This window comes from Ochotona curzoniae, unplaced genomic scaffold (genome assembly GCF_017591425.1).
Source record: "Ochotona curzoniae isolate NIBS_2020 unplaced genomic scaffold, NIBS_Ocur_1.0 contig_523, whole genome shotgun sequence".
In the NCBI taxonomy this organism is placed as follows: domain Eukaryota; kingdom Metazoa; phylum Chordata; class Mammalia; order Lagomorpha; family Ochotonidae; genus Ochotona; species Ochotona curzoniae.
The window spans coordinates 10,374,773-10,385,691 of record NW_024466459.1 but is presented as its reverse complement, the minus strand read 5'-3'; the positions used below and the strand labels follow the sequence as shown (position 1 = coordinate 10,385,691).

Genomic DNA, 10,919 nt, shown 5'->3' with positions numbered 1-10,919 from the left:
CACAAGGCCCCCCAGCGCCGGGCGGCGCGCACATGCACCGGGCGCTCCGAGCCCCGGGCCCGGCCCGCGGGCGGGGGATGGGGCGGGGACCCCGGGGCGCGCCGAGCCCCCCGAGTCACCGAGTCTCCTGTGCTTGCCTCCGCAGGGACCATGGACCCTCCCGGCGGCTGCCCGCTCGGTGCGCGGCCGCCCGCCGAGGACCCCAGCCCGCCCGCGTGCTGAGCGGCCCGCCGCCGCCCCCGGACGCCCCCCGCGCGCCGCCCGCACACCGAGCCGCCCCCGGGCCCCGGCCGCGCTGCTCCGGGGAGGAGGCGGCGGCGGGTCGGGGCCGGGGCCCGGCATGGATGGCCGCGACTTCGCGCCGCCGCAGCATCTCCTGTCGGACCGCGGCAGCCTGGGACACCGCGGAGCGGCCGCGCAGCCCCCGGCGCACTTCCAGCCGGGGAAGTACTTCCCGTCGCCGCTGCCCATGGCTTCGCACACAGGTCAGTGCCCGGCCGCGAGCTGGGAAGGTCCGGGTGTCGGCGCGGCTCCGGCCCCGCGGCTGCTTGGAGCGCGGCGCGCCGGCTTCGGTTTCGCTTCCCGCCCCGCGCCGAGCGCCCCGCGTCCTGCCAGGCGCGCCCCGCTGCGTCCCTCTCGCCCTGCTCCTGCCGGGTTGGAGCGGCCTCTCCCGGGGTCTCCCCGGGGTCTCAGGGGCAGCCGGAGCAGGCTAAAAATAAAGCCCCGGGCCTCCGTGTCGCCTTCCCCGCCGCTTCCTGCAGAAGAACTGAATTCCGCCGAAACCGACTTTTTTTTCCCCCTTCTTTTTGCATTCACCTCCTTAAGACGTTCGGGTGCCGGACAAGGAGGCGCTTTCTGCGGGAACAGAACGCCCCTTGTGCCCGGGGGAGGGGGCCAGGCCTGGCGGATTAGGGAGGCATGCGCCGGCGGGCGGTCGTGGGGACTGCGGGTGTGAGACGAGCAAATCTGTTTCTATATAAAGCCCCGAAGTGTCAGGGCGAGAAAGGGTTTGTTGGGGATGCGGCTGCTTTCACAGGCGCCTCTGGCATCCCGCGCCGGCCAGGCGCAGCCTGGAGGCCCGCCGGCCCTGCACTGTCCCTGCACCGGCCCTGCACTGTCCCTGCACCGGCCCTGCACCGGGCCTGCTCCCACTGCACCGGTCCTGCACTGGCCCTGCACCGGGCCTGCACCCGCGCTGTACCGGTCCTGCACTGGCCCTGCACCGGGCCTGCTCCCGTTCGGTGCAGGCGAGTTTGCGCTCTCGGAGCGCCCGGCGCCGGCCTCGCACAGGGGCTGCACGTGCTGTGCAGAGCTTTGGGGTACGAGGTGGCTTTGGGGTGCAGGGACGGCCAGGACGTGCGCGAGGGGCTGCCCTGAGCGGCCGCTGTGGCTTGCTTCCTGCTCACAATTCGCCCCAAGCATGGGAAACCTTGTTTGTCCCCCCCCCCTTTTTTTTTTTAATTTTCTCTTTTCCAGTTTGGCAGTAGCAGTTCTTATTGCTAGCTTGATGAACTGTGAATCCTAATAAAATTGTATCTGCTTTAACGGGATTACAATTAGTGCGTGGATTACCGCGGAGGGCACCGGGGTAGCAGGGAAACCCTGTGCGGGAGCCGCCCTGGACACGGCGCGGGCCCCGGGGTGCGGGCAAGGAGTGTGGGAGCAGGCCGGCCGAGTCCCCGTCCTTGGGTGTCCCTTCGCTCTCTCCTCTTCAGATTTATAACTGGCGAGAAAGTACTGGCCTGAGCTGGCGGTGACTTAAAAATATCTCTCCCGCCGGCCCTGCGGTTATTAAGTGTGTCTTTCCTGCCTCGCCGGGGGCGACTCCCCTCCCCCAGCCGCCGCTCTGTGGGCAGGCGGTGGCCGCGGGGACACTTCCCCAGCGCGCTGCCCTGGCCCTGTGGGGGTGGAGCGGCTGAGGCTGCGGGTTGGGGGCGGGGAAGGAGCTCGTCCAGGGGGTGGGTCACTGGCCTCCTGAGCAGCCCCCCGCAGCAGGTGGGGTCACTGCTGCCCGCCCAGGTCCCCTGAGCCCGCGTTTCCAGGCAGCACTGGGGCAGGGGGTCGCCCCCTGGGCCTTTGTCTTCCTTGCTCTGAGTGTGGCCACGTGGTTTTGGCCATGAGGGTTGTGTGAAGGCGTGCAGGCCTGCGTCCCGCCTGGCTGCTTGCTGACCCTGCAGCTGGCTGGCCCCCATGCAGAGGGGACTGGGGGGCGCTGGAGGGGGCTTCAGGGCCACGTGCCCCCGTCCCTGGAGGCCCCACTGGGCTCTGGGGACGCGGGAGCCCTATTGTGTTCTGAGAAGCTGGGAGCTCAGCGGGCTGGGAAGGACCCCAGGTGCTGTGTTGGGACCCGGATAGCCGTCCACACCCGCGCACGGTTTAGTGAAGGAAAGGAGTGGATGAAGCGAAGGGCTTTTGTTTGCTCTATGTGTCTTGTGTGTGGCTCTCCAAATGGCCCATGTACCAACTTTGTTCCCATGCCCAGGGACGGCCTGGACTCAAAGCGGACTGGGCAGTGGTGCTTCCCCTGTGCCAGCCAGCGCGGCGCGGCACCGGGATCCGGCTCCCAGGGCCGAGGGACTCCTGGTGGCCGCCCCTGCCACCCTTCGCAGCCAGCACGTGCCTGCCTGCCGCCGGCTTGCTCCCCCAGCTGACGGGCTCGATGGTGATGGCACAGCGTCGTGCCAGTAACCTTGTGGGCAGAAGGTGCTGGGAGATGTTTGGCAGCGTCAGATCCCTCTCCGGTTGGGAGGCTAAGCTGTGAGCCTTGGGGCTTGATCTGGAGGTGGCCCGGCCCCTCCTCCTCTTCCGGTGCTCCTGGGGTGTCCCCGGGGCCCCGCCAAGTGCCCTGCCGTCCAGCTCAGGGGATGGCTCGCTGCCCTTCCCCGTCCTCGAGTGTCCCCCAAGGCCTGCTGTCTGGGCCTAACCTTAACCCCTGGCGGACCAGGCTACCCGACCCCTCAGAGGGGGAAGGATTTCCTGGTGTGGAAATGCCCCCTCAAACTCCCCAGTGGGATTGTTTTTTTGCTGCTGGTGGTGGGGAAAGATGCATTTTCGTAAATAGCTCATTAGCTCCATGAGGCAGCCTGCCCTGTGCAGCAGTTACCCGCACTAAGTAGGTGTGAAAGTACAACTTGCCCAGTGCCAGGGCCATGCCCACCCTGCGCCAGAGTGAGTGGGGGAGCCACACATCAAAGGCTGCGCCCGGTGTGGGCCTGGTGCTGCCACCATGGCTGACGGGCCTCTGCTGCGGGCGCTGGTTTCTATAGGAAAGAGTACCCGGGTCACGTGGCAGCCCCGGCACGTTAGGCGGTGCCGCGCCAGGGAGCGGCCCTGTGTGCCCGCGCGCACCCCAGACGCCGCCAGGGCCCCCCTCGCCGGAGCCGGCGTTCAACAGCCCGCACAGGCAGGACAGGACGGAGAGGAGGCTGTTAGAATAACACGGGTGAAGCTAAAAATACCCCTCCGAAACACACATAAAAAAGCCAAATCCAACAACAGAACGAGCTAAAAATATTCCAGGCTTTGGCAAGGCGCACCGAGTTAAATAAATTATCCGAGAGCCATTCATGGGAGCGAGTTGACTTTCTCTCTTACGGGAACTTGGTTCAAGCTAATAAAAATAATAATTTACTAGCCACTGGGCTTTGCATGAGTTTAAATTTAATTGGTGGGGCTTCTGGCATTTGTCACTTCTTGGCGATTAGTGGGCTAGCCCCGGCCTGGGGCGGAGAGGAGGGGCGCGAGGCGAGAGCCCCTGGCAGCGAGGGTCTGCCCCACGAGGCAGGTGGAGGCGGCTGTCGGGGGGCCGGTCCGGGCAGGCAGGAGGGGAGCGTGTGAGGCCGGCCTGTTTTAATTTGATGAATGACGGTGCACCTTACCCAGTGTGTTTTAACAATCAAGATACACTCCAGCAACTTGATAGGATGTTCACTGTCAACTTGCATATGTCAGCTGCGCAGGCTGCGAGCTAAGTAACTGCCCGCGTGTGCACACAGCCCTCGGCCTTGCCTTGGGGTGGGGCCCACAGGGGGCAGCAGTGAGGACCCCGTGCCCGGGGTCCTTCCGGGTCTGCCCACCCAGGCGGAGCCTCCTTGCTGACCAAGGCCCACTCGGGAGTCGCCCACAGCCCTGGGGTTCGTCCTTGACCTGGCGTGGGGGTACAGGAAAACCCCCTCTTTTCTCCCCAGGTCTGTTCCTGAGACAGGAGCCCCCCACGAGCCCCTTGCCTTGTGGAAGACTCCTGTTCCCAGAATGCCCCCGGTCTGCTCCGGAGTCTGAGCTGGGCCCCATCTGTCCCTCTGTCCATCACTGCCCCCCAAGCCAGATCCCCAGTGTCCTTCCTCGGTGAAGGGCCTGGCTGCTCTCTGCCCTGGGTATCTGAGTGCAGGCCCTGATGAGGGGAGCCCCCCAGCATCGTGTGTGTCCCCCAGCTAACCCTAACTCAGTAGCCCCAGCCGGGCTGGTTGGTGGGAATGACTGCTTTGTGAATGCACAGCCAGGGGCCACAGGGCCCTGGGGGCTTCCCGCTCCTCCCTGTGCCCGGCCTGGCTCTCGGCACAGCCCTGGTGTGACTGGCACCCCCAGGCAGGACTCCGGCACCCCTCAGTCTGGTGAAGGGCCTCGACCGGGCGGTGCTGCCCGTTGACGTTTTTATGGGATAATATACCGTTTAGATCACGCAGGCCTATTTGTCAGTGGGCTGCCCCTGTTTGTGGTAATATATAATATTCCCGCCTCCCACGGCCCTGCCGGCCCTGCTGCCTGAGGAACACGGGCTGGTGGGTGTGGGCTCAGAGGTGGTGGCGGCAGCGGTGGGGGGCCCACACCCAGGCCTGGCCCTGAGGTGGGTGCCAGGCGGCCACAGCCTGACCCTGGGTGGGGGTGACTGGGGCTGGTCTGTGAGCAGCAGAGGGGCAGCTAATGCGGCCTGCGTGGAGAGGGGGCTGGTCTCCCGCCCCGGCCTTCTCCCACGTTCACCCTGCAACCAGTGCAGAGTCTGGGGGACAACCGGCTGGGGGTGTCACTGTTCCCCATGTGCCCTTGGGGCTGTAAGTGGCCCTCCCCACCCCTGTGCAGGGAGAAGCTGTTGGGGGGCGGGGAGGGCAGTGGAGGTGAATGTGTGACGCCTCCTTGGGGTGCCCCATGAGAACAGTCAGCAGGGCTCAGCGGGGAGAAGCTGCTTAGCCCTCTGTGGCGCTTCAGGGACTTCCCCTCAACTTCTACCGAGGCTCAGGGGTCGGGTCCCTGGCCAGGCTGGACACGGCACCCCTAGTCTGGGAGCAGTGGTGCCAGAGACCCCTGGGTGGGGGACTGTCCCGTGGGGTCTCGTGCTGTGGATGGCTGAGCTGGGCCCCTCTCCTGGGCCCGTCAGTATTACGGGGGTCTTCCTTTCAACCCTGCTTGCATGGACCCTGGGGCCCACGGCTGGCCCCCCAAGACAGCTCCTCTGCCCAGGAAGCACCTGCCCACCTCCGCTTCTTGCCACCTGCCTTGCCCTTCAGCCACCGGCTGCCTGCCCGAGGGAGTGGGCTCAGCCCCTCTCCCTCAGTGAAGCCACTGACCTGTCCTGGGACCAGTTGCAGGCTCTGCTGACCCGACCATGTGGACTGCAACACTGCAGCCCATTCAGCACTCTCTCCCAGTAGCTGCTGCAGACCTGGTGACCCTGCCATTGTTGGAGTCCCTGGATACTGAGCTGGGCCTCAGCTCTGGAGGCACCCGGGGTCGTGCCCCTTCAGGGTCCCCCACTCAGGAGTCCATGGCCCCTCCCCCAGAGCATGGCCCCTGGCCTAACTCTGCACCTTTGTGTAGTCATAGGGCTGTCTGGGACCCTCAGGCATCCCACCCCATCTGGGTTCCCTTTCCTATGAGATGGCAGTGGCGAGGGGGGGTCTTGTATGCTCATACCCCAGGTGGGGCCAGGATGGGGTGGCCCGTGCATGCCTGTTGATGTGGGAGGCCCTGATGCTGTCCTGCAGGTCACCGCCGCCCTGCTGGCAAGAGGTGGGCAGAGCTGAGCTGGGAAGGGGCAGAGCCACCATGACTGGGGGTGGGGGCAGGGAGGACTTGGGTCCCCTGCAGGGTCTGGAGGTGTCAGAGCTGAGCTGTCCCCCAGGCCCTCTGGTGAAAGCCGCACACAGCCACAGGCCATGGGGTCCACGGTGGGGTAGGTGTGCACAGCTGCCTCGTCCTGAGCCAGAGGAGGAGGTGGGGCCCGACTGTGACCCCCCTAGGACATGCTGGATCTGTACAGCCGTGTCCAGCCAGTCACTGCATGGGCACCTGTGGACAGTCTGCCTGGAAACCGGGCACTTTTTTGAGCTTTTTACAACCCTTTGGGTATCCTAAAAATAACCTTTTAATTTACTTTAAATTAATGTTAGAATTAAATCTAAATTAAATCGCAACATATCCATAGATGAATCCTGAAAAGCCCCCAAGATGTGTGGAGCCAGCGCAGGGCTCCGGCCGGGGTGGTGGCAAAGCCGGGCAGGAGCAGGGCCACACTGAGCTCCCCAGGCCTGGACTGTCCAGGTGGCGCTCTGGGCCCTGACCCGCTGGTGGTTGGGGTGTCCCTGGCGGCCCCCTCCCTGCAGGTTCCCTCCTCTGTGGGCAGCCTGGCTTCCCAGGGGTCCCCCTCCCCGCCCTGTCCTCTGCTCTTTGCCCTAGCCCAGCTGCGGTCATGGAGCAGAAGGGAGCCACGGTGTGTGTGTCAGGGGCTCTCAGGCCTCGGCTCCTGCAGGGCTGCTCCTTGGAGGAGGCCCGTCCTCACTTGGGGCTGAGGGCGCGGAGGGCTTCTGGGAGCTGTCTCAAGCACAGGCACAGCTGCCCCTGCCCATGTGTGGCCACACCCTGGGACCCAGCCCCTACAGCCTGCTGTGAGGCCTGGCTCGGGTTCAAGGCTCATGGCAGCCACTGGTCCTCTGCTCTGGACACGTGAGACTGGACCCTCCCCATGCCCTCCTTCCTCAGTCAGATCACTTGTTAGCCTGGCTGCCAGGGAGTGGCTCACAGGACATGGCCTGGCGGAGCTGCCAGTCTTGCTATGGGGTCGTCCGTCCCTGGCGCTCCTGCTGGGCCCGGAAGCCCCTCTCCTGTTCAGGGAGCTCAGGTCTTGTTCTCCAGAGCCGTCTTTGGAGACCAGCGGGAACAGGTGGCTCTGCACTGCAGCGGCCGGCCCACCTACCTCATTCCCAGGTTCACTCTTGCTGGGCCCTGTCCCCCCCACCCCTAGGTGGGAAACACCTGTGGTGACAGGCTGGCCCTGAGCCAAGCAGGCTGGCAGTGGGCAGTGCTGACCAGGGTCGGGGAGTGAGGCAGGACGGCTCCTTGCTTCTGGCTGCCCCATTGTCTGCCTTCCCCCCTAGCCCCCATGCATGTCCTTGGGAGTTCTGACACCTTGTCAGTCATGCAGTATAGGGCCACTGGATGGAGAGGAATTCTGGGTCGGGGAGCTAGCCAGGAGAAGGGACTTGTCCACGGAGGCTGGGAGTGAGCCAGGCCTGCCCCAGCCCAGGCCAGTGTAGCTGGAGCCGCCCCCATCTGGCAGTGTCCACAGCAGGAGCCCCGTGGTAGGGGCTGCTGCGGCTGGCCTTGCCATGGCCACACAGCCTTCTCGACTGCCTGACAGTGTGAGCCTGATCCAGTGTGGTTGCTGGTCCTCAGGTCACAGCGCACCCCCACCAGCCCTGTTCCCAGACATAGTGCGGGGGCGGCCCGGTGGCCAGCAGCGGTCCAGGCCGGAAGTGGCCTTCATTCCCTGGGGGACTGGCTGTGGCCATTTGTGGAGGGAGCCGTCCTGGGCTGCAGGCCTGGACACGTGGGTTGGTGGGTCCACAGCCAGCCGACCCACACCTGCCTCTGCTTCCTCAGCCCGGTGGCCGCCACCCTCCCCAGGCCCTAGGAAGCCCCCTCTTGTGCTGGGTGGGGTGGGGAAGGCTGGCAGAGTGAAGGCACTGCCCCCCAGCTCCTCCGCCTGGGTGCTGCCCCGCTCCACCGCTTCCCAGAGAAGTGTGTGTGCTCACAGTGTGTGCCCATCCTCCCATGTCTGGACCAAGCTGGCACTGCAGCCTGGTGCTGGAGGTGCTGGCTGTGCTCCTCACCTTCCCACGCGCCCACAGCCTGCGTGTGTGCTGTGTGTGTGACTACAGCGGCCCCACGTGCTGCCCCCACCCGAGGGAACCAGGCCTTGTCTCAGTCCTGGGATGCTGGTGGCTTGCCTGTGTCCTGTCCTCACTGCCGCCAGCGTTTCCACACTGGTTGGTCACATTTGGCCACAATTTTCTTATGGCTGGAGTGGTGCTTCCTGTGGAATGTTGGGGTCTTCTGGAAGGTTCTCCCGGGCCAGCCGCAGGGCTTCCCAGACTGCCCTTGTCCCTGGGCCAGGCCCTGTGGCTCCACATTCTTGGCCTCCCCTCCTGCCGTGCTGCAGTTCCTGTTCTGCCCCCCACCCCCTCTGCTTGTCCAGCTGCCTGCCCTGGCTCTGGACAGGGCTGGGCTCAGGCACCTCAGACACCCCCAGGGCCACAGTGGCAGCCGCCTGCCCGTGTCCAGCAAGGGCCTCGAGGGCAGAGCTGGACAGGCAGGGCCGATGGGGGCCACGGGCCTGTGGGAACAGAGGGGGTTGGTGGGGTCCCAGCAAGGCCGCCAGCCACCCCCCACCCTGGATTCTCGAGGGCCGAGTGGGCACAAAGGCCAGGGGCGGGCCAGTGAGGAGGGGAACCGGGGGTCTGGGCCTCCCCAGCAGCTCCCAAGCCCCGCCCCCTCCTTGCAGGGCCAACCCCGGGTCAGCATCTTGCTGGAAGCCACAGTGGCGGGCCTGGCGGTGTCCTCCCTCCCCTTCGTGGGAATGAGAGGAATGTGGGCAGGGCCTGGTGGGCTGGGACACTTCCTGCCGCCGCCTCTGCTGCTCAGCTCCCTCTGGGCACCCCCAGCCCTGCCGAGCCTGGGCGTCCAGCTGTCCGGTCCCAGCCGCCCCCGTGTCCGTCTTCTGGGGAGGCTGCAGCCAGAGCTGGTGCTGAGGGAAGAGGGAGGGAGGCTGGGAGCTGGCGCGGGTGGCGAAAGCCGCACCAGCCGCGCAGCCAGGGAGCTGGTGCCAGCAGCCGTCAGCTGGGCTTCCGGAAGCAACAGGAGCAGCCTGGGAAGGGACTCGCTTCCCGGGAGCCGCGGCCGACTTCTCTACAAGGCTTTTTTTTTTTTTTACAACCCATTTCACAGCTTCCAGAGGGGGAGGTCTCCGTGGCTCACTTAACTCAAAACAAATGCCTGTTGCTGTGGGAGCCAGCGCTGGCGTCCCCACGTGGAGCGGGGTACCTGCACGGCCCCTCCCGGACACCAGGCCTCCCAGGGAGGGTCTCCTGGAAACAGGTGGCCAGGAGCAAGGGAGGAGCCTCAGTTCCTTGTGCCCAGTCCCTGGACTAGAGCTTCCTCAGGTGGCACTGGGCTGCCCCACACCTGCGGACCACCTATGGGCGAGCGCTGGGGCCCTGGCCTCCCCCCGGGGTGGGGGCTGCACTTGCTGAGCCGAGCCGGTTGCCCTGGTGGGGGGTGGTTGCCATGGTCCTCCTGGCATGCCGGCTTCCACGCAGGTTTTCTCAGCCAGACCAGCACCTGGTCCAGGGCCCCACGATGTCCTGGGCAGAGCTGAGTGGCCTTGGAGCGCCTGTCTCCAGAGCCTACAGGCCCTGGGGGTTGGTACTCAGCACAGAACAGCCTGTCCCAGGGCAGCAGTGAGCTGCCCCCAGTCCCAGCATCAGGTACCTATCGTGGGGTGGCAAGCTCTGGAGGAAGGGCACACACTGGCGGGGCTCCCACCCAGCCTCTTGCTTCATGCCCTCTTTGTTCTGCCAGCCTGGGGTCTTGACGGCGCCCGGTTGGGGGAATGCGCTGGGGCGTGCCTGGGGTTCCCAGGCTCTGGTTACCACAGCACCCAGCGGGCAAGCCCACTGCCAAGAGGATAGAGCCTTCGGCCCAGTTCCCAGCTGGACTTGACCCACGTGGCTCTGCCCTGGCCAGGGCCCAGGCTGCGCTTGGCTGGTGCACGCCGTCTCTGCACTGTCTCATCTGGGGCTGGGGGCAGGGGCTGCACCCCAACCTCGCAGGTACAGGTGAGCTCATTCTGGGGGATTCCTGGGCCAGTGGACCCCTCCCCTGCTGCCCACTGAACTGCTACCCCCTTGGCAGGGCCTGTGGATCCGGGGCTCTGAGGGCTTGAACTAAGCTGGCAGCCCCCGAGGTGCCAACCAAGCGGCTTTGGGAGCCTCGCGGGGTCTTGGCATGAGATGGCTGTGTGTGGTGTATGGATGCTGCAGAGGGCGTGTGGCCTGTGCCCAGGATAGCACCATGTTGCCTGCATGGGGGTGGCCTGGGCTTCCTGTGGCTTTGCTCGTCGGTTCCCAGCAGGAGAGGCAGAACGTAGGGCAGCCCCCAAAGCAGGGGTCCTCAGTGATACCCCCAGAGGGTCCCGCAGGTCAGTAGGAGTGGGCGTGGATCCAGGCAGGCAGGGGAGTCTGAAGCACCAGGTGCTGTGGGCGAGGGCCGGAGGGCCAGCTGTGACCTTATACCCCCACGGTGAGGACTCTGGCGTGGGGGTGCCTCTGGGCCTCAGGCCTGCCCCCACCCTGTGCCTCGGTCTCCCTTTGGCCCTGCCCGTGGGAGCACAGAAGGTGCAGGGTTCTCAGGCCGGTCGGTCGTTGGGGAAATCTCTTCTGCAGACCTTCTCCTGGACTCGGCTGCTTCCCAGCGTCCCCGGGAGGAGTGGCGGCAGGCGGGACTTCCCTGGGAGGGGCGTGGGCGGCAGCCCCAGGGACAGGGCGGGCCCGGGTGGGGCTCACTCTGTGTCCAGCTCATCCCCCAGGCATGACCCCCAGGGGTTCCCGACCCTCCCGTCCCAGGCCAGGCTCTTCTCCACTGGCTGGACG

At 65.9% G+C, this 10,919-nt stretch overlaps 1 protein-coding gene across 3 annotated transcripts in view; it reads left to right on the top strand.

Annotated features, from left to right (window-relative positions):
• The first annotated feature begins 340 nt into the window (after positions 1-340).
• BAHCC1 (BAH domain and coiled-coil containing 1) overlaps positions 341-10,919 on the top strand; it is a 31,919-nt gene continuing 21,340 nt past the window's right edge. For all 3 annotated transcript variants that reach the window (XM_040989452.1, XM_040989451.1, XM_040989450.1), the window contains exon 1: positions 341-485. In XM_040989452.1, the coding sequence (XP_040845386.1) occupies positions 341-485 (145 nt within the window). The remainder of the gene's footprint in view (positions 486-10,919) is intronic.